Source organism: Tamandua tetradactyla, chromosome 13 (genome assembly GCF_023851605.1).
Source record: "Tamandua tetradactyla isolate mTamTet1 chromosome 13, mTamTet1.pri, whole genome shotgun sequence".
In the NCBI taxonomy this organism is placed as follows: Eukaryota; Metazoa; Chordata; class Mammalia; order Pilosa; family Myrmecophagidae; genus Tamandua; species Tamandua tetradactyla.
This window is the reverse complement of record NC_135339.1, coordinates 26,891,358-26,914,440: the sequence shown is the minus strand read 5'-3', so window position 1 is coordinate 26,914,440 and position 23,083 is coordinate 26,891,358. Positions and strand designations below refer to the sequence as shown.

Sequence of the window (23,083 nt, the reverse complement as noted above, 5' to 3'; positions counted from 1 at the left end):
GGTAAGTATGAATTAAAATTTTGATAGATATTGCTCAATTGTTTTCAGGCTCCTTTTATAATTCAAATTGCCACATGATCATGTGGTTCTCATTGCTTAATCTTATTTCTGGCAAGTACTTTCTGTTATTTTAAAGGTTTTGTAATAACTAAGGAAAAGATCCCAAAGACCAACAGAGACATTAATGAACTAATGTTGATTCAACATTTTAACTCTTAAATAAATACTTTTCCACTTGAAGCAATTTGCACAGCATTCTTGTCAATGTAAAAGCAAATTCAGTCCTGCTCAGAGACTCCCAGAAAGCAGTAGGTGCAGCTTTTTCTAAATGTAAAGTACAGTTTGAATAAAAGCACAATTTCAACCCTAGCAGAGCGAATACACTTATCAGATGGGAAAGAATCGCTATTAAAGCTGCAACTCATGCAGACCTGGGCTCAGTGACCAGGAAAATGAATTTTGAATTTGCATACTCATTCAGACCCTTTATTCAACTGGGCCAATACTTCAGGTTTCCTTATCTGCAAAAAAAATTGCACTGATTACAGTGTGTTGAGATTACAACTATGAACAAGCAACATTTATTGCACCTACTGTGATACTGGCGCAGAGCATGGCCCGTCATGAACATTCAGTGAATTCTCTTGCCAGCCCTGTGAGGGTGGTACTCTCACCATCTTAAAAATGGGAACTCTAAAGTTGACATAGGTTAAATAACTTGCCCAGGACTAGGTGGTCAGATCTGTTTGATTCCCAAGCCTGTGAGAAAAATACAATTATATACTATGCTGGAAACTGGCAAAGCCTTGCAAAAATCATGTCAATCTAAGAGAAACAAACTATATACATCTCATGACTCTGCAATTTGCCCCTGGAATTTTGTCCTTAGAAATTAAATCAAAGGAAAAAGACCATGTCCCAAAATGACAGAGCTAAAACATTAGAAACAACAAAGCTTAACAAAGTGGGGATGACTAAATAGATAACAGGACTTTACTTTGATGGATAAATCCCAATTAATAATGACTGTGGAGCCAGAGAAATAATGTAAAAATAGTGGGAAAACAACTGATCCGAAAGTCAGGTGACCCCGTATAAGTCCTGCCTGTATTACAAACTATCTTAATGACTGTGGGCAAGTTACATAGTTGCTCTGAATCTTTTTCTCGTTATATATAAAAAGAGAGAGATTCCTTATCTGTGTATCAAGTGAGATAATGTGTTAAAGTTTCTGGCATTCTTAGTAAATGTTGTTTCCTTTACTCCAAAGGAAAGTGTTGGTGAAAAGTATGGCAGACTGCGTTTCCACAAAAGACACAACAATATGTCCTATCCCACATGCCCTTCTTGCAATGGGACTTTGACACTCCTCCCAGCAAGAGGTTGGGTCTGTGTTCCTTCCTTGAATTGGGGGTGGTTTAAAACTGTGGCAGAAGTGATGCAGTGTGAGTTCCAAGGTTAAGTCATGAAAAGTGATACAGCCTCCACCTGCTTCATTTGGGGCACTAGCTCTTGAAACCCAGAAATCAAGTCATGGGGAAACCCAAGTAACCACCTGGAAAGCCCACACGCAGGTGTTCTGGCAGATAGCCACATCTGAGGTCACAGCTAAAAGCCAGTGAGTAAAGAAGCTTCAGATAATTGCAGCTCCTTGCTGCCGAGTCACCTCCAGACTTCAGATCTTCCCAACGTGGGGCCACAGACTTTGTGGAGCAGAGACAAGCCATCCCAGCTATACCCTTTCTGAAATTCCAACTTACAGAATCCCCGATCATAATCAAAAAGTGGTTGTTTTATACTGTGAAGTCTGGAGTGGTTTATTATACAGCTATGATAACTGAAACAAAAACAAATAAAAGCATAACAAAGGCAGAATCCATGCTTCTCCGGGACACATCTTAATGGAGATTCTATAAAGTTTACGATAATAGTAACTCAAGAGCATTTCTTTGGCTTAGCCTCTAAAAGCAAAACTTCTCAAACCCCAGTCTGTCTCAACCAGGTTGGAAGGTCCCTGGGGTAGACAGCCCTTCCAGCTACAGTTTGATGCCTTCCCCTTGTTCAGTTTGGGTCTCACACTGAGGCCAGAAAGATGCTGACAGCCCCCAGGACATGGCCCCCCAGTCGCGATTGCCCTCTCCTGCTCCTGTGTTAACTGCCTGACTCTGCAGCAACGACAGTGCATGTAACAGATTCACCCTTCCACAGGGCAGGGCTGCTTCCTATTTGTGCTTTCTCACAGAAGTGCAGATAATTTGCTTTTTATTCAGTCCCTCTCTCGAGCCCCTTTCTCTGGGCTTTGAATAGGAATCCATGGAGAGTGGGCAAGGGGACAATATTAGGCAAAAAAACGATACAGTCCTCAGAATCTTTGCTCCCCCTTGGCAATCCATTGTCCTTGTATGAACATGTACCACTTGATTCCCTGAGGGCAAATTCCTGTCAAGGGTGTTTTTTGGTACTTTGGGGCTACCCACGTGTCTGGGACCTCCTGGCTGACTGTGCTGGGCTGCACGTGCACACCATGTAAATGCTTTAGCAAGCAGGAGGACAAAAGCAGGGGCCATGTCTGTCATATCTACTCTCACATGCTTAGGGCCCAGTGGTACGTGCCACACACTGGCTGGTAATTTAAGATTTGGTGAACAAATGAATATACAAAAATGAAAGTAAATTTCGATTGTTGCTGGAAATAGAGGCAGGGTCAAAAATTTCCCTTTAATGCTGTGTTGTTTTATAATAAAAATGAAGAAATCTAATCGTGATTATATACCATTAGGATAACTAAAAGACATCTGAAAGTCATCATGTCCTAAAAGAACTATTAGTTTTCCCTCTAAACCCACTCCCTTGTCTTCCCTCCTCAGTACATGGAACCATCATCTATTCTGTTGTTCAGACCAAAAGTCTAGAAGTTATTGTTGAAACTTTTCTTTTCCCACCCCCCACCTCCAACCCATCTGCAAGTCCTGCTGGCATAACCTTAGTCATACCTCCCAAGTAAATCTACTTCTCTGCATGTCCACTGCTTTCATTCTCACCCACGCTTAATTTCCTATCAGAACTGCTACAATAGCCTAACTGGTTTCCCTACCTCGTTTATGTACTTTGTTCCATAAATATCTAAAACAGTACCTGACTAAAAGTCAGATCTCAAGAAATGTTTGTTGACCAGCTGTTGTCCTAAGATTTAGAATTTCTTTCTGGTTTTAGAACACAGATAACTTTTATCCAGCATCACTGATAATGGAAGAAAGTTCCGCTTACCTGAAGCTTCTCCTGCTGGTTTGGGACCCTAGGACTAGAAGAAGAATAGAGCAGCAAGGTACCTTGCATCTTGTCATCCAAGAGAAGAAGGCTAGTGTGCTGGTTTAAATCTGTGTGTACCCCAGAAAAGACAAGTTCTTTAATTCTCATTCAGTATTGCTGGGTGGGATTATTATCATTTTGTCCATGGAGATGTGACCCACCCAATTGTGGGCGGTAACTTTTGATTAGATGGTTTCCATGGAGATGTGTCTCCACCCATTCAAGGTGGAGTCCTTTAAGAAGAAACCATTTTGGAAAAAACTTTAGAGCCAATAGTGCCAATAGAGCCCACACAGCCAGACACCTTTGGACATGAAGGAAAACAGCCCCAGCGAAAGCTGCCCCCAGCAAAAGCCATTGAAGAAGCTGGGTAAGAAAGCTAGGAGATGTTGCCATGTGCCCTCCCAGCTGACAGAGATATCCAGGAGCCAAAGACCCCAGCAAATGCCAACCAGGTGCCTTCCTAGGTAATAGATGGGTTCCAGACAGCATCAGCTTTTGTTGATGCCTTAATTTGGACATTTTCATGGCCTTAGAACTGTAAGCTTACAACTTAATAAATTCCCTTTTTAAAAGCCATTCCATTTCTGAAATATTGCATTCCAGCAGCTTAACCAACTAAAACAGCTATCCAGACCTGGCATTTCCCAACCCCTGGCCTAGAAGCAGAAGGCAGACCAGATAGGCTTAGTGCTCCCTTAGATCAGACAGGAGTTTCTCTGGTGAGCCCAACACCACTAGCAAGAAGGATCAGTTAGGAACCCTACCAGAAATAAGCAACCAGGGGTGGCACTGTCCTTCCTCCAAGGCCTGAGACTCCCCTTTTCTATTGAGATCCTGAGGCAGGTGGTGGGTACAACAGGTGGCCTGGACAAGGAAGTTTCTTTGTCCCCATAGCCCAGTCTCTCTTCTCCTGCCTCAGGAGAGGAGACAGTGGCAGAGAAAGGGGCAGCACCAACAGGGACCAAGGAGTGTACCACCAGCACCAGATAAACCAAGTAGATCAAAACATCACCACACGTGGCCAGTGTGTGGTTCCACAGGAGGCTAGGGGCGGGTTTGCCATATGATCCTGAAACCTGGTTACTCGGTATATACCTGGAAGAACTGAGTGTGGAGACAAGAATGGAAATTTGCACACTGGTGTTTTGGCAGTATTCCTGATCCACAGTGAGTGAGATGGCCTAAGGGTACAGCAATTGAGGAATGGCAGGGAGAACTACGGTGTACACATACAGTGGACTAGTGAGTAGCCACAAGAAGGAATGAAGTTGTGAGGCATGCAACTAGTTGAATAAACCTTAAGAGCTGTATGTTGAATGAAATGTCAGGAAAAAAAGACAAATATTATCATGCCTCAATCATATGGGCTAACTATAATATAAAAATTTGGTGAACTGAAGTTGAGAGCATGGGTTATCAGATTGGAGCTTATTGTAAAGGGTCCTAGATTGTAAGCTCTTACAGCAGTCACATATATTCAGGAGGTGTAACTGTTAATTCTTTTTTTTTTTTTCTCCTCTGAAACTTATTTTAATTTACAGTATGATAGAGATTCAATCCAACATTTAGTTGTTTTAAAAACTCAGTAAGGGCGGGCCGCGGTGGCTCAGCGGGCAAAGTGCTTGCCTGCTATGCCGGAGGACCTCGGTTCGATTCCCGGCCCCAGCCCATGTAACAAAAACAAACAAAAAAAAAAAAACAAAATACAATAAAACAAGAAAATGTTTAAAGATGTTTCCCTTTCTTCCTTCCTTCCTTCTATCCTTCCTTCCTTCTCTCTGTCTTTCCTTTAAAAAAAAAAAAAAAAAAAAAAACTCAGTAGGAAACTTATACAAGAGATTATTTATTAAGGTGGTAATCATATTTCAAAAGTTAACTATTCCTGATGAAATGATTGAGTTGTAATCACCTGACCAATTATTGCCTAATTAACAGGAAGGATCTATATATGTTGGGCAAGGTGGAAGATGAGTGTAAGATTTCTGAAATTGAAGATCAAAAATTAAATAAGATAGCTATCTCCAAAGTAGCAAAACAACTCTATGGAAAAACATGAGTTAATTTACCAAAATTTATTTTATGCATTCTAGAAACACATCTATCAAATGAAATGAAATGTACCTGTATTACCTTTTATTCATGAATAATCAAACTTTAGTAAAAAAAAGAGAAAGTATATTCTTAATATTTTTTGATATAGAGGTGACTGCCCTATAAAATTCTATGATTGGGTTACTCAATTTCCAGAGGCTTTTTTAATGTTCTCAATGATTTAAAAAATATATATGGTTCCAGTTATTGGTGACTTATGTAAAAGAAAATGGAAGGTTTTTTTATTTATTCCTGCTTGTGAAACTTCCACTTATGATAATAAAATGGAAACAAAGATAGGCAGAAGAGAAGTTCTTGTATTTAAAAAAAATTTTTTTCCTGTAGAAGGAAAAGCAAGAGAAGAGAAGCACACTTTGTGAAATACTATTTTGTTTAACATAACCCTTTGGCCATTGTTTGTTTAAGACCAGGGTCTCATGTGACTGTCTTTTACTGACCAATGCTTCTACGGTTTATGGTCTGGAGAGAAAATAGGAGGCATTATGGGAAATTAGATACTACTTTTAATCAGTTCTGTCGTATGTGAATACTGTCAAAACTTTGCAGTTGTTTGTACGATTTCAGTAAAACACTGAAATTCTTTTATGATTCCAGGATGTCGTTGTATAATACTAAAGGGAGAACGTGCTTCTGTATACTTGAAAGATATAAAATGTACAAAGTAGGGACATTTTATAGGCTGTGTGAACAACTGATATTTGAAAAAAGGAATGATTGTGACTAGTTAATAAGCAATGTACACATGACAGACTTTCGTTAAATTAACGTTTGCCTTTCCTGTCACGTGATTTAGAAATGTTTCCCTGTAGTGATTTTCTTCAGTTCCCGTGGCAATGGTCTTATAATAAGATTTTGAAAATCAAGACTACAGTTTGAACACATGCCATATTTTATTTTCAAACTAAGCTATGTATTTTTTTTGAGGGTTAAGTTTTGTATTCAAATCTTTTAACTATCTGATAATTACTGCAGTAATTATATAATGAGGTGCCCCCTCCCTTTTTTCCCTTTCTTTCCCCTTTTTTCCTTTTTTTTATTAATTAATGGAAAAAAGAAATTAACCCAACATTTAGAAATCATACCATTCTACATATGCAATCAGTAATTCTTAACATCATCACATAGATGCATGATCATCGTTTCTTAGTACGTTTGCATCGGTTTAGAAGAACTAGCAACACAACAGAAAAAGATATAGAATGTTAATATAGAGAAAAAAATAAAAGTAATAATAGTAAAAAAAAAAACCTATAGCTCAGATGCAGCTTCATTCAGTGTTTTAACATGATTACTTTACAATTAGGTATTATTGTGCTGTCCATTTTTGAGTTTTTGTATCTAGTCCTGTTGCACAGTCTGTATCCCTTCAGCTCCAATTACCCATTATCTTACCCTGTTTCTAACTCCTGCTGGTCTCTGTTACCAATGATATATTCCAAGCTGATTCTCGAATGTCGGTTCACATCAGTGGGACCATACAGTATTTGTCCTTTAGTTTTTGGCTAGACTCACTCAGCATAATGTTCTCTAGGTCCATCCATGTTATTACATGCTTCATAAGTTTATCCTGTCTTAAAGCTGCATAATATTCCATCGTATGTATATACCACAGTTTGTTTAGCCACTCTTCTGTTGATGGACATTTTGGCTGTTTCCATCTCTTTGCAATTGTAAATGACGCTGCTATAAACATTGGTGTGCAAATGTCCGTTTGTGTCTTTGCCCTTAAGTCCTTTGAGTAGATACCCAGCAATGGTATTGCTGGGTCGTATGGCAATTCTATATTCAGCTTTTTGAGGAACCGCCAAACTGCCTTCCACAGTGGTTGCACCATTTGACATTCCCACCAACAGTGGATAAGTGTGCCTCTTTCTCCGCATCCTCTCCAGCACTTGTCATTTTCTGTTTTGTTGATAATGGCCATTCTGGTGGGTGTGAGATGATATCTCATTGTGCTTTTGATTTGCATTTCTCTAATGGCCAGGGACATTGAGCATCTCTTCATGTGCCTTTTGGCCATTTGGATTTCCTCTTCTGGTAGGTGTCTGTTCAAGTCTTTTTCCCATTTTGTAATTGGGTTGGCTGTCTTTTTGTTGTTGAGTTGAACAATCTCTTTATAAATTCTGGATACTAGACCTTTATCTGATATGTCATTTCCAAATATTGTCTCCCATTGTGTAGGCTGTCTTTCTACTTCCTTGATGAAGTTCTTTGATGCACGAAAGTGTTTAATTTTGAGGAGCTCCCATTTATTTATTTCCTTCTTCAGTGCTCTTGCTTTAGGTTTAAGGTCCATAAAACCGCCTCCAATTGTAAGTTTCATAAGATATCTCCCTACATTTTCCTCTAACTGTTTTATGGTCTTAGACCTAATGTTTAGCTCTTTGATCCATTTTGAGTTAACTTTTGTATAGGGTGTGAGATATGGGTCTTCTTTCATTCTTTTGCATATGGATATCCAGTTCTCTAGGCACCATTTATTGAAGAGACTGTTCTGTCCCAGGTGAGTTGGCTTGACTGCCTTATCAAAGATCAAATGTCCATAGATGAGAGGGTCTATATCTGAGCACTCTATTCGATTCCATTGGTCGATATATCTATCTTTATGCCAATACCATGCTGTTTTGACCACTGTGGCTTCATAATATGCCTTAAAGTGAGGCAGCGCGAGACCTCCAGCTTCATTTTTTTTCTTCAAGATGTTTTTAGCAATTCGGGGCAACCTGCCCTTCCAGATAAATTTGCTTATTGGTTTTTCTATTTCTGAAAAATAATTTGTTGGGATTTTGATTGGTATTGCATTGAATCTGTAAATCAATTTAGGTAGGATTGACATCTTAACTATATTTAGTCTTCCAATCCATGAACACGGTATGCCCTTCCATCTATTTAGGTCTTCTGTGATTTCTTTTAGCAGTTTTTTGTAGTTTTCTTTATATAGGTTTTTTGTCTCTTTAGTTTAATTTATTCCTAGGTATTTTATTCTTTTAGTTGCAATTGTAAATGGGATTCGTTTCTTGATTTCCCCCTCCGCTTGTTCATTACTAGTGTATAGAAATGCTACAGATTTTTGAATGTTGATCTTGTAACCTGCTACTTTGCTGTACTCATTTATTAGCTCTAGTAATTTTGTTGTGGATTTTTCCGGGTTTTCGACGTACAGTATCATATCGTCTACAAACAGTGATAGTTTTACTTCTTCCTTTCCAATTTTGATGCCTTGTATTTCTTTTTCTTGTCTAATTGCTTTGGCTAGAACCTCCAACACAATGTTGAATGATAGTGGTGATAGTGGACATCCTTGTCTTGTTCCTGATCTTAGGGGATGTAACTGTTAATTCTTAATTCTGAGATACTGAGATGTTTGTATATAATATGGTCTTTTCCAGAAACTTTGGGTACTTATGTGACACCTGAGACTCAGAGCTCTGAAGCTATGAAAGTTAGCAGTACCCCAAACAAAAACTGTTTAAAAAGTTGAAAAAGGGATCAGACTTCAACTAGAGTTATGAAAGAAGCTGATATGAATAGGCCTAAGGTGTACTAGAAAACTGCGTCAAGGATGATATCGTTCATATTTTAAAACCTCAACTTTTGGATGAGTCTAAAGGGTGAGACGTTTATTTGGTGCAAAAATCTGTATTTTGGGTAGTGCATTTCCTAACTTAACTTTTGTGGTCAGTTTAGTTGAACACCATAAGTACATGGAATCTTGAATAGGGCATGAAATTTTGTTGGTTTGTCCAGGTTAGTGTGATGCCCCAATAAATCCCAGAGCAATTTGGGCAGTGAATAAAGAAGTATTTGCAAAGTCCCTGTTCTAGTTTGCTAGCTGCCAGAATGCAATATACCAGAAATGGAATGGCTTTTAAAATTGGAAATTTAGTAAGTTGCTAGTTTACAGTTCTAAGGCCAAGAAAATATCCCAATTAAAACAAGTCTATAGAAATGTCCAATCTAAGGCATCCAGGGAAAGATAATTTGGTTCAAGAAGGCCAATGAAGTTCAGGGTTTCTCTGTCAAGTGAGAAGGCACATGGCGAACACAGTCAGGGTTTCTCTCTCAGCTGGAAAGTCTCATGGCGAGCACGGCATCATCTGCCACCTTCTCTCCTGACTTCCTGTTTCATGAAGCTCCCAGGGAGGCGTTTTCCTTCTTCATCTCCGCAGGTCACTGGCTGGTAGAGCTTCTTGTGGCTATGTCATTCTCTGTTCTCTCAGAGTCTCTGGCTTTCTCCAAAATGTTTCCTCTTTTATAGGATTCCAGTAAACTAATCAAGACCCACCCAAATGGGTGGAGACACACCTCTGCCTAATCCAGCCTAACAACCACTGTTTTGTTTTTTTTTTTTTTTTTTTTTACATGGGCAGGCACCGGGAACTGAACCCAGGTCCTCTGGAATGGCAGGCAAGCATTCTTGTCCGCTGAGCCACCGTGACCCGCCCTAACAACAACTCTTGATTAAATCACACCTCCAGGGGATGATCTAATTACAGTTTCAAATATACAATACTGAATAAGGATTAGAAGAAATGGCTGCCTTTACAAAATGGGATTAGGATTAAAACATGGCTTTTCTAGGATATGTACATCATTTTAAACCAGCACAGTCCCCTTGGGGAAATGGAGAGAAAGGAGGAAATATTCAACTTCCCCATTTGGAGAATTTCTAATACTCTTCACAAGCAATGGAGACAAATAAATCAAAATAGGCCAAGCCCTTGATCTTGGGGTCTGCCCCTATGAAACTTATTCCTGCAAAGGATAGCCTAAGCCTACTTAAAATTAGGCCTAAGAATCAGCCCCAGAGAACCTCTTTTGCTGCTCAGATGTGACCTCACTCTCTAAGCCAACTCAGCAGGTGAACTCACTGCCTTCCTTCCTACGTGAGACATGACTCCCAGGGGTGTAAATTTCCCTGGCAACGTGGGACAGAAAGCCTGGGATAAACCAGGACACGCATCAAGAGATTGGGAAAGCCTTGACCAAAAGAGGGAAGAGAGAAATGAGACAAAATAAAGTTTCAGTGGCTGAGAGATTTCAGAACCAAAAGGTTATCCTGGAGGTTATTCTTATGCATTATATAGATATCGCTTTTTAGTTTATGGTATATTGGAATGACTAGAGGAAAATACCTGAAACTGTTGAGTTATATTCCAGTAGCCTAGATTCCTTTTTTTTTTTAACATAACATACAAACACATTCTTGCCATATAATCATTTCATTCTTGGTATATAATCAATAACTCACAAAATCATCACATAGTTGTGTATTCATCATCATGATAATTTCTTAAAACATTTTGTCACAGTAGCCTGGATTCTTTGTCTTGTTTTCCCAGTAGTCTAGATTCTTGAAGACAAGTGTATGAAGATAGAACGTTTACAATGTGACTCTGTAATTGTGAGAACCTTGTGTCTGATGCTCCTTATAGCTGTGGTATGGACAGATGAGTAAAAAATATGGATAAAAATAAATAAATAATGGGGGGAAGGGTAAAATAAATTGGGTAGATGGAAACACTAATGGTCAATGAAAGGGAGAGGTAAGGTGTATGGTATGTATGAGTTTTTTCTTTTTTCTTTTTATTTATTTTTCTGGAGTGATGTGAATGTTCTAAAAATGATCATGATGATGAATACACAACTATGTGATGATATTGTGAGCCACTGATTGTGCACCATGTACTAAAAGTATGAATGTCAAGGTTTTTCTCACTAAAAAAATTAAGAAAAAAAAAACACCACCACCACAATGGTACTGGAAATTAAACAGCCATTGGGATCACTACGCACCTAACAAAATGGCTAAAATTAAAAAATAGTCACAAACCATATGCTGCAGAAGATGAGGAAAAAACTGGATCACTCATACCTTGCTGTTAGAAATGTAAAATGGTACATACAACCACTCTGAAAAACAATTTGACAATTTCTTATAAAGCTGTCTTACCACCCAGCAATTGTAGTTCTGGGCATTTTCCCCACAGAAATGAAAGTTTATGTCCACATAAAGTTCTGTACATGAAGGTTTATAGCAACTTTATTTGTAATATTCAAAACCTGGAATTAGTCTAGATATCCTTCATCAGGTGAATGACTAAACAAACTGTGGTACATACATACCATGAAATACTACTAAGCAATAAAAAGGAATTAATGAAAAGGAACAAATTATCGATATATGCAACAACTCGTATGAACCTCCAAGGAATTAGGCTGAGCAGAAAAAGCTAGTCCTGGAGCTACCTACCATATTTTGGTTGAGCACCTGTTCTTGCAAGATCGTGAATAAATTCTTATCTTCTACACAGTTGGGTAAGCATTTATTCTCTTTCAGCTGTGACTTTCTTTCTGACAATTGTAGGGGCTTGTCCCAGATCCGAGGGTTTGGAGGATGACCCCCAGGGAGGATGAAGGGGAGGCGCGCCCTGCTGATTGAGCGGTCTCAGACTTCACCTTTGGGGGCCCACTTCCAACAGCCAGAAGGACCCGAAACCAGACTCTTGGATCAACTGATCGTGAACAAGAAAAGGGGAAGGGAAAACATGCCTTACAGTGACCAGCAACTCTGTGCTGGTCCAAGTGGACCAAGGCACTGTGGCTTGCTGGCCCAGACTCCCCCTTCTTGAATTTGCTGTCCATCAGCACCAACATGGCAGTTGGGTCCTTATCAAATCATGGAAAGACCAAACTCCAGTCGGCCCGGGAAGGACCCTATCAAGCTCTGTTGACAACGGAGATGGCCGTCCAAATGGCAGAGAAAGGCTGGACTCACTATACCTGAGTGAAAGGACCTGAGCCAGAGGATAAGTACCCAACAACGTGGTCTGATTCCTGGGAAATAACTTCGACTTCGGACCCTTTAAAAATTAAGTTAAAGAGACAATAGTTGGGAGGGTAGAAGGGGTTTTTGGATTTGGGGGTTGGATTCTGTATTTTAATCTAACATAGTTAATAGTAACCCTGGTCTGAGAGTCTCACCAAGGAAGAAAGATGAGGGGTTTAAAGCTCAATTTAAAAATGAAAATAATTATACTAGCAATCATGTTTCAAATTTGGAACGCAATGAGCCTGTCAGATTGGTGGTGAGTGTAACCGAAGGTTGAGAGTCCCAAACTGTACAGTCTGATGCTTGTCAAGTAACAGACTGTGGAGACTCAATGAGTCAATGACAATTGAGTGGGGAAAACAAATACTTATGTCCGGAACCGGTAGGGGGGGCGTTATAGTCGAGCCTCTCCTTGCCCCTCCTGGGATGATATTTGATGGACTACCCAGTTTCAAGGGTGGACCATGAACGTGGGATTAATTTCACGGGCCTAGAGGCCATTAAAGGCTAAAATAACCTTCTATAAGGGAAACTTACCACCAAATTGCAAAACTCTTCAGTGTAACCTGGTGATGCTAACCATCAAGAAAGCAGACAAACATCCGGCAGAGGGCGGCAGAAGACATGTAGTAGTAGTTGATCGACTATATGGGATAGGGGCAGACATTACTAGAAAAGACCCTTTAGGAAGGTTCAGGATACATATCTGTACTGGTTTGAAAGGATATATGTCCCCTAGAAAAGCTATGATTTAATCTAAGTCCCATTTCATCAAGGTAGAATAATCCCTATTCAATACTGTATGTTTGAAAACTGTAATCAGATCATCTCCCTGGAGATGTGATTTAATCAAGAGTGGTTGTTAAACTGGATTAGGTGATGACATGTCTCCACCCATTTGGGTGGGTCTTGATAAGTTTCTGGAGTCCTATAAAAGAGGAAACATTTTGGAGAATGAAGGAGATTCAGAGAGCAGAGAATGCTGCAGCACCCTGAAGCAGAAAGACCATCAGCCAGCGCTTTGGAGATGAAAAAGGAAAATGCCTCCCGGGGAGCTTCATGAAACAGGCAGCCAGGAGAGAAAGCTAGCAGATGACATTGTGCTTGCCATGAGCCTTTCCAGATGAGAGAGAAACTGTGACTATGTTCGCCACGTGCCTTCTCAGATGAGACAGAAACCCTGAACTTCACTGGCCTTCTTGAACCAAGGTATCTTTCCCTGGATGCCTTAGATTGGACATTTCTATGGACTTGTTTTAATTGGAACATTTTCTTGGCCTTTGAACTGTAAACTAGCAACTTACTAAATTCCCCTTTTTTAAAGTCATTCTGTTTCTGGTATAGTGCCTTTCGGCAGCTAGCAAACTAGAACAACATCCTCTCCCTAACACCAACAACACCCTCTCCACTTAACTCTTCAATAGCACCAAAAGAGACCCAGCTGGCGGTTGGTTTCCCAAAACAATGATTCCAAAGTTGTCAGGGTGGTCAAGGCAGAAAATTTGAAGCAAACCATAGAAATAGAGATGGGGTATGGAGATACAAATGCCTGGGTGGAATGGATTAAATATACAGTCTAGAGTCTAAACAAAAACAACTGTTATGCTTGTGCAACAGGCCAACCCACTGTCTTCATTGTGCCCTTTCTGATAGGTACGGAGAAACATGAAAAGGAGTTCAAACACATAGTTCTCCTCTTTCAGAATACTACCCCTGGTGGAAACTGTAGGACGTTGTCCTCTTTTCCCTCCGATCAGGGGTGGAAAAGTCAAGGCCATACCGGCTTCCTGCCCCCATCCAGGAAACCACTCTGCCTGTCTCTCTAGAGGAGGAGGAGGGCTCCAGGGCCTTGGAATTGTGGCCTCGTGTACCCAAGCATACGATGTGACTGAGGATAGTACCGGGAATTTCTCCAGTTTAACTGGAGAAAGGTCCCCAAGCAGACCTTCAGTGTGACATCCTCCAACCAGTACTACCTGAGAAGTGGAAAGGGCCCTATGCTCTGGACCAACTGGCCATCCCATTCACCTTGGCATTTGAAAAAGAGGAAGTTCTAACCCCAGGAAAAAGAAAGAAAAATGTTTACTTGGTTCCTTCAACGATCGAATTTGTTTAGACAGTATAGAGGTGTCTTGGGGAATCCCAGATGTGTTTAAGGCTAGGAATTAAGTAGCTTTAGGATTCGATTCTTATTCTGGTGGTCACCATCAACGAAAATGTGGATTAGAGTAATTATATATATTATAATCAGCAAAGATTTATCAATTATGACAAGGATGCAGTTGAGGGAATAGCAAAACAGTTAGATGCTACTAGTCAAATGATATGGGAGACTAGGATGGCCCTAGACATGCTAGCAGAAAAGGGAGGGGTTTGTGTTATGGTTGGGGATAGTTGTGCATTTATCCCCAATAATACAGCCCCAGATGGAACTATCACCAAAGCTTTACAAGGCCTAACGGCTTTATGTGAAGAATTGGCAGAAAATTCAGGCATTGATAACCCTCTCACGGGATGGTTAGAAAGCTGGTTTGGGAAATGGAAAGGGATGGCACTGTCCACATTAACTTCTTTAATCACCATAACTGGGGTACTCGGAGCACTTGGGTGTTACATTATCCCATGTGTCCAAAGGCTAGCTCAGAGACTCATTGAATGCCTGTTCTGTACAGGCAAATCAATTTGTAGCCCCTTAAAGAGAAATATCCCTATGATGAGGAGTGTGAAAAAGCGCTTATCAAATTTGGAAAAAAAAAACTTTAATGTGAAAACTAAAAGAGTTCAAAAAGAAAGAGGGGGGAATTTGTAAGAATAAAATTAAGTTCAGCTTTCATGCAAGATGGCACAGGATGAGAGAAATGGAATTAACTAAACAAAGGGCTGCAAAATGGCTCAGACTGGTCTTGCAGGCAGGGAAAGGAGAGGGCCTCCGACACAAGCCTAGAATCGGTGCCAAATTCATAGAGATAAAAACAAGTTTAAATAAGTCACGGTGGGGTTCACTGAAACGTAAAGCATAATCAAAAGCGGGACCCTTCAGGGGAAATTTGAATTAGTCTGTCCAGATAGGCTGTAACCTCTGGGGTAGCCAATTAGCGGAGAAACGGGAGGGGCCTGCGTGCAAGGCTTAGGGTATAAAATCTGCGGCATTCTACCACCTGGCGTGCCAGCCACCGCATTTTGGTTGAGCACCCATTCTTGCAAGATTATGAATAAATTCTTTTCTTCTCCACAAAAAAAGAAATAGCCAATCCTAACAGGTCATTTTTGAAATGAAAACATTTTAGAAATGGAGGAAAGATTAGTGGTTGCCAAAGTTTAGGGCCAGGTGAGAGGGAGAACAGGAGAGGTGGGTGTAGTTAAAGGGGCATCACAAGGGATTCTTGTGGATGTGTAATCATATTTTATAGGCGACATGAACCTATGTAGGTTATTGAATTGTGTAGAACACACCCATACACACAGATTACTACACATAAAACTGGAGAAATCTGAGTAAGAACAGTGACTTGTACCAACATCAATGTCTTGGTTGTGATATTACACTATAGTATTGCAAAGTGTTACCACTGGACAAAGGGTATAAGAAATCTACATTTAAGTCTATTGTATTATGAATCCACAATTATCTCAATAAAAAATTCAATTAAAAAATCTGAATGCTCACTCCATGCTTTTACAGGAAGGTCTGCCTTACAGATGAGGGAACTGAGGCTCAGAGTGACTGGGAACTGATCTAACACGGAAGTAAGAAGTAGATAGGCTGGGACTTAAATGCTAGTCTGGCCAGTGCCAGAGCCCATGAAGTTAATCACAAAGCTTTTCTGATTGATAACTCAAAATATAATGTCAATGACTGAATGGTCCAATTTGTTGATTAGAGAAGTAAAAAAAGTAACTATGTCACTTCAAAAGCTGAGCTAGTTTGTGCTTGCTTTTTTTACTAAGTTAAAAAGCCTTTGCTTTACAATGGGATGTCAGGCAATTAGGTAACCAAACATAGTATCAAAACTACTATAAGTTTAAGAGATTCCACTCTCAAGTTCCTAAGAATAAGTAGTCAGTTTTACTCTAATAACTAATTATAAGGTTGAATTTTCAGATCCTTGATAGAAAACAGACACTGATAAATACCCATGGTCTGCTTGGAAACATTAGACTAAAGATTAAAATAAAAATATCCTAAACTGAGTTTCAGCAAAATAATTTTATTTCTGACACATGGTACACATATACATCTAGTATGTGTTTATCTTGCACATTTATTCACAAATGACTTCCAAATTACAACGTCTGCTTTGATATTTAAGCATGTAATAAAGTTATCTTAGTTGAGATATGAACAATGTTTTTAGACAGACAGCATTCCAAATATATAGGACTGGTGACAGCAGAATTTGCTTTAATAAGATTAGTTCTATAAATTTAAAGCTTTGAAAAGCTACTTTTGCAACAAATACTTCCAGATGAAAAGAACGCAGCAGTTTCAGCTTGTATTCCAGAGAGATTTCATTAGTTTTTCTGGTGATGAAACCATTTATCCACTGTATTCAGAGAAAGGAAAAACGAATTAGAATTCCTGCTAAGAATCAAAATTACATCCAATAGATAACTAAGAATAGCATACTTGCTCTGTGGATTCTACTACAGATTATCTTAAAACAAACATATATACGTGTAGTTACCACAGCAAAAAACAGGCAATTTTTCGGTGTTTTCTTTTGAACTTTCTTATTCTTGATGCTAATCCTATAGAAGTGTGACTTTCAAACTTGTTTTTTAAGTAGCAGAAGCCATTTCTCACCAGAAGAACCTTACAGTGAAGTCTAACATCAGGTGTGGAGAGAAGCAGCCTCTGGCCAGATGGGGAGGTACAGCCCAGCCAGCCCAGATGTCCCCTTCAGTGTCTGTGGGGCACCTACCGGGAACTCAGGAGTACTCTGGGTCACAGTTTGAAAACTGCTATGATAAAGGCTGGTAATAAAGGTGGTATGAGGTAGCCCATCTTTCTTTCCATGTACACTAGGGAACTCTAAAAAGGTTTCTCTTTCCCCCTCTCTTCATATGTATGTAAGTACACATACACACACAATTTTTAATGTTATTTTACTACAATGTAGATCTTACCATCTGTTGGGAGTGTACAGGCAGATTCACAAGGGGGCGGTAACTAAAAGAAAATATTAAAAATGTGTTAGTCTTATCCAGGAAAAAAAAAACATACTGGCACAAAAAATAAAAAGAATCTGTACAGAAGACAACTATCACAGTTTTTAGGTCCTAAAAATAATTTATAACATACAGAAACAATGCATGGTCTTCTCTAGTGCTAACAGACAGTAACAAATGAAAGCTTCCTGGCTCTTAATAACACACAGGAAAATAATATTTTTTAAGAGAAATAAAGAATAAATAATTTTATACACATATAATGATATATATATGTTATATATATTAAAAGTGGTCTCATAGAAAAGTTAATTGTCTTTTCCCTTCCTACTTAATCATTTAAACTTTAAGTGTCAGGATTCATACATAAAGATAAATCTACATATACTGGCTTTATCTTTAAATTGTCCTTTTTTTCCTTCTACTACTCGATTTGCAAGGCAGAGCTCATTTTCTTCAGTATTATGAGAATAATTTAAGATGACCTGGTTTTATCTTTTGGCTAATCCAAATCAGGTAATAAAAGTAGTACATCAACAGCATTATTTCCTTGATGAATGGCTTATTACCTCACACGAAAGTCTTTTTTTAGTATTATAAACCACTCCTATAATAGCACTCAAAATTTAATAAATCCCTTGCTGTAATCAGGCCAAGTTGATTTCCATTGGTTCTTCTGTGAGAAATGGCTTGTGATAGGTATACAGGCATTTGGATTACCTGATACATTCTGGAATTAAGATACGGTTGATCAGATCACTCCTCAGCGTTTCCCCTCAAGTGTGTATCTGTGTATGTCCATGGTTTATAATTTCAAATAGTAATATGCATACAGGAAGTACTCAAATATTTGTTGAAAGAAGTACTTCTCTCCCCATTTAGCACCATATTTTTTCAACACCAGGAATTTTTTTTTAAAGGAAAATTTTACATACAGCATCCACAATGGCTTTGGCAGCATCGGGCTCACACTTGAAAGGGCTGTCAGGCACTGTTGTATTCATGCTGTTAAATAAAACAAAAGTAATCATAAGTCACAGTATCAAAAAATTCTCTCTTATTAAGAGTTAAAAAGCATGGGTGGTTCAGTGGTAGAATGCTCGCCTTCTATGCGGGAGACCCAGGTTCGATTCTTGGACCATGCACACACACCTCAAAAAATTAAAAAAATAAACAGATGACATTCAAATTTGGTTTAGATGAAAACTTTCTCACCTATATTAAACATTGTGACTACTTATTTTGGCAAGTTATAGCTATTCTTATGGTCTGTTTTACTTATGGATTTAATTAAACTCAAATTGCTTAACAAGTTCAGATTTAAGAACCATAGATTGAAGGCTTTGTAATTCTCATTGAAATAGCTGAAAAATGCATATTAAAATGAGACATTTCTTTCCTAATTGAAAAAAAAATGAAGGAGGAAAAGCGCCCCCAAAACAGTTCCTATCACTGTTGCTAAGATCCTGGCAGGAGTAACATCTGTTTCAACATTTGTGAAAAATAATTTGGTAAAATGTGTCCAAAATCTTCAGAAAGTTCATATACTTTGGTAGAGAAATTCTACTTGTAAGAACACAATCCAAGATTTTTTAAATGATCTAGAAAGATGTTCACCAGACACTATTTCACTATTCTAAATTTACAGAAAAATTGATAATAATCAAAATGTCTAACAATATGTAATGATCAAAAGTGGTTTCTCGATCATTTAGAATATTATATGGTGATGGTATATTACATAATATTATAAAAACACTACTTTTTAAATATGGGGAAATGCTTATAATATAGTGTTAAAACAAATGGTATATGCAATATGATCCTCATTATGAAAAAAAAGGCATTATATATGCATACTAAGGACTAAAAAGAAAAACTCCAAGAAACAGTATGGTTATGGGTGATTTGAAAAAAATTTTCATATCCATAGTTCAAAATTTCCTATATATCAATTATCATAGTACTATATATAGGTATTTTCAGAAATGTTCTATTAAAATGAAAAAGAAAATATCTATAGTTACCTGTTATTTAACATACATTAAGGCTATTTCCATAGAATTAAAAAGACCACAAAATAGAGACTTTAACCTAAAAACAAAGTACTACGTTTAAACATTTTCACAAAAATGTGTAAATGTGTTCAGTTTTTCTGCTGTGTGTGGAAAGACAATGTCTGCATTTTACAGGACATTTTCCTGACTCACAGAATAGAATATTTTTGGGAGAATTATTTTTATACATTAGGATTTGTCTAATATTCAGAAAAAAATGCTACTTCCCAGATCAATTTTGATCTTAAAAAAAAAAAAGGCCTCCTCTGCACTCAGAATGGTTGTCTCCAAAGGCAACCACTACTTATGGTTCTTTACTCTCCAGGAAAAAAGTTAAAATATAAATAGATTCCAAGATGTGTCTGTGTTTGTATGCATTTAATTTGCATAGCGCTCATACTAAATACACTACAGACTTTGCTTTTCTCGCTTTTGGACATGATTCCATATCAACATATTTAGATCTAATTTTTTAAAAAATGTGCCACATACTGTTTTATTATATGTATTTATTATATTATACTTAACCATGACATTTTGATTATTTCTACCTTTTTTATTTACTTGTTTATTATAAATGATGCTATAATAAACATCCATATATATATATATGGGTGTTTATGATATATATATATATCTTTATTATAAACTTTTTGATAAAAATCTATAAGAGACCTCCCTAGCAGTGGTTCTATGAAGAAAAATACATGCATTTTTAATTTTTGGACTAGATTTGCCAAATTGCCTTTTAGAAAAGCTGTACCCATTTATACTCCCACCAATTATATACATTCTTGGCATCCTTGGTTATCATCCAACTTTGGAAATATTTACAAATCTATTGGAGAGTAATATTATCTTCTTGAATTGCATTTTACATATGAATGAGATTATTCATCTTCTAATATGTTAACTGCTTGTTCCACTTTTTCACCCTTTATTTATTGAGTTGCTAGTCTTTTTCTCACTGACTTGAATACCTATTTGTAAACTAAAGATTTTAGCCCTTTGTCATGTGAAGAAAAGAAAATGGAAAAAATCATCTTCTGATACATAAAAAATATTATAATAACTAAACCTTTCCTTTATGGATGTTAGAGTTTTCTGTTCAATTTGGAAGGTCTTTCTTACTACAAGCTAATAAATAAATTCATCTATGTTTTTTTTCAAAGAACTTTTTAACTTTAAATTTTTTTACCTGAAATTAAATATTGGTATAAGACAAGGGCAGCAAACACAACACCAGCAGATAACACATAATTAAAAGGTATACTGTGGGCTGGATGGTACAATGCCCTTTAAAAACAAAAGAGTGCCTTTGAAAACAAAACAAACAGAACACATTGCTGGTTTGCATCTCTAGTGAAAGAAGTGTGAGAAGTAAGATAGAAATCAAGTCTTATTTTCTTCCTAAACAGCCAGTTGATCCAAAACCACTGATCTGAAATACCTTCTTTATTATAAACTAAATTCCTATTATATCGTTAGTTCTACAGTAGGTCTACTGAACTCTGACAGAATTGAGTCATTTCTTTCTTCTTCAATATAAACTTTAGCCAATACTAAAGCATGAAGCAACAATAATTAATACTTCTTCTTACCACCACTACCCTTACTTTTTTCAGAATTTTCCTGGCTAATCTTATAAGCAGATTTTTCTAGTTGAAACTGAATGTTGTTCAAGAACACAGTATACCTTTCTATTCAACATCTTTAACACTCCTTGATACAGCATTAATGCTGTCTTCTTCTGGGTCCTGCAGATTTAGTATTTATACCTTACTGTTTCTTTCTTAAAATTCTATTCCATATGGGATGATTTCTTCCATTTTAGTGTCTGTTATAGTTTGTATAGAAAGCCATTAATATACATTCATTTTATAATCAGTTACACCTTGCCAAATTCCTTATTTTCTAGGGTTTTCTGGGAACACCATCATATCACCTGGAAACATTTTATATTTGTTCCCCTTTTTCTAATATTCCCACATTTTATTTCTACCAGTATTTCTTATTTTTTACTATTATTTCCAGAACAACATTAATTAAGTGAGACTAGCAGGTATCCTCTTATAAATATTTAAATACCTAAGAGGAAGTATATGATACTGATAAAGAACATGGGTTTGAGGGCCAGACAGACTTGGGTCTGTATCCTAACTCCAACATTTATTGTGGTGTGAGGAAAGTGAACTTTAATCTCTCTATGCCTCAATTACATGCTTACCAAATATTAACTGGTCAATAAACATAAGCTATTGTTATTATTAGTGATAGTTATAATTTGATGTGCCTGATAGACCCTGGTTTAGTTGCAATACATCTTATATATTTACATCAACAAATACCAACACTTGCCTTCAACCGTATTTAACTAACAGATTCTAAGCACCCTGACACGAGGCAGCCTTTCCCAATTACTCTTAAACATCTTCGATCTCACTGTCCCTTTTATAATTTTAGTTTGTACTTGTTCAGAGTATTTTATGGAACACTTTTCAATTGTTTTCATATGGATTTTACCTTGCCACTTAAGCACTGACTGACAAAGCCATAACAATTTCTGTTCAAAATGAAGGATGTCTTAGGGTTATTAATAAGCTAGAATAAGCTGGTCTGCTTTGTATGTTAAACATGGAGAAAAGGGTTAAAAGCTTACCAACTGATTCCTTTTCCATCAGTTTTCTTACTCACTAATGCTCTCCAATGGTCATGAGTGCTTTTAATAACATCAACTGCAAAGTCCTATAATTTGAAAAGAAAGGCATTACAATCACTGGAAAGTGTCCTCTTCCTATTATAAACATATTCCCAAAGCCTGATACTTTGTCTCTTTTGAATCACTTCTTGTGTCAAAAATGGAGAACATCAACATCAGGACTGTCTTATGCTTTACAAATGTGTTTTATAAATCAAATAGTCTTTAGGTGGCAACAATATGGTTAAGTCATAAGTATGAAAGCAAATATAACTAAAGCTATGGTTCTGAATGATTTTTCTTACCTTATCTTTAAATTCTGCGTTGAAAGCAAATTCATTCTCTGGTTTTCCATCAGGAACCTTGTACCTTCTAAACCAGTCCACAGTGGCTTCTAGATAGCCAGGTTTCAGCCGTTTGACATCATTAATATCTAAGAAGAGAATAAGCAGATAGCAGATGCATAAGTATTTATGTATTCAAAAGAAATATCAAATACTTATCATGCAAGAGCCGTGGGATATGATATTGGAGGTAACCATATTGTTGAGAAGAGAACACATATATAAATTAAAAGAAAAAATGTAATATTTATCTGTTACATTAATTACTATCAGATAGTAGGTGTGATTAGATAAGAGAAGAGAGGAATGGCTGGGGGCTACACAATGAAAGAAACAGTTTTGCAAATTGCATAACATTAATGTCATCAAACTGACCAAACCCCTCCTTGGCTTACCACTGATAAACAGAAGATACAAATGTAAAACATCAATCAGGATAAGTTACTGGAAGAAGGAATGGATTCAACAGCAAGAGTTTAGTAGACTAAAATAACTCTGCTTTAAGTCCAATTTATAATTTATATAGGTATATGGATATCAAACATTCTGTTATCACAGT

At 37.5% G+C, this 23,083-nt stretch overlaps 1 protein-coding gene and 1 non-coding gene across 4 annotated transcripts in view; one reads left to right on the top strand and one right to left on the bottom strand.

Moving 5' to 3' along the window:
• Window positions 1-16,444: 16,444 nt before the first annotated feature.
• Window positions 16,445-23,083, bottom strand: part of PPA1 (inorganic pyrophosphatase 1) — a 29,893-nt gene continuing 23,254 nt past the window's right edge. For all 3 annotated transcript variants that reach the window (XM_077125030.1, XM_077125032.1, XM_077125031.1), the window contains exons 7-11: window positions 22,486-22,613; window positions 22,142-22,227; window positions 18,361-18,430; window positions 17,384-17,426; window positions 16,445-16,800 (exon numbers count right to left, since the gene is read on the bottom strand). In XM_077125030.1, coding sequence (XP_076981145.1) covers window positions 16,769-16,800; window positions 17,384-17,426; window positions 18,361-18,430; window positions 22,142-22,227; window positions 22,486-22,613 — 359 coding nt within the window. In that variant the 3' untranslated portion in view covers window positions 16,445-16,768. The remainder of the gene's footprint in view (window positions 16,801-17,383; window positions 17,427-18,360; window positions 18,431-22,141; window positions 22,228-22,485; window positions 22,614-23,083) is intronic.
• On the top strand, window positions 18,500-18,570 carry TRNAR-UCU (transfer RNA arginine (anticodon UCU)). The gene has a single exon. It is a non-coding gene; the product is annotated as a tRNA-Arg (tRNA).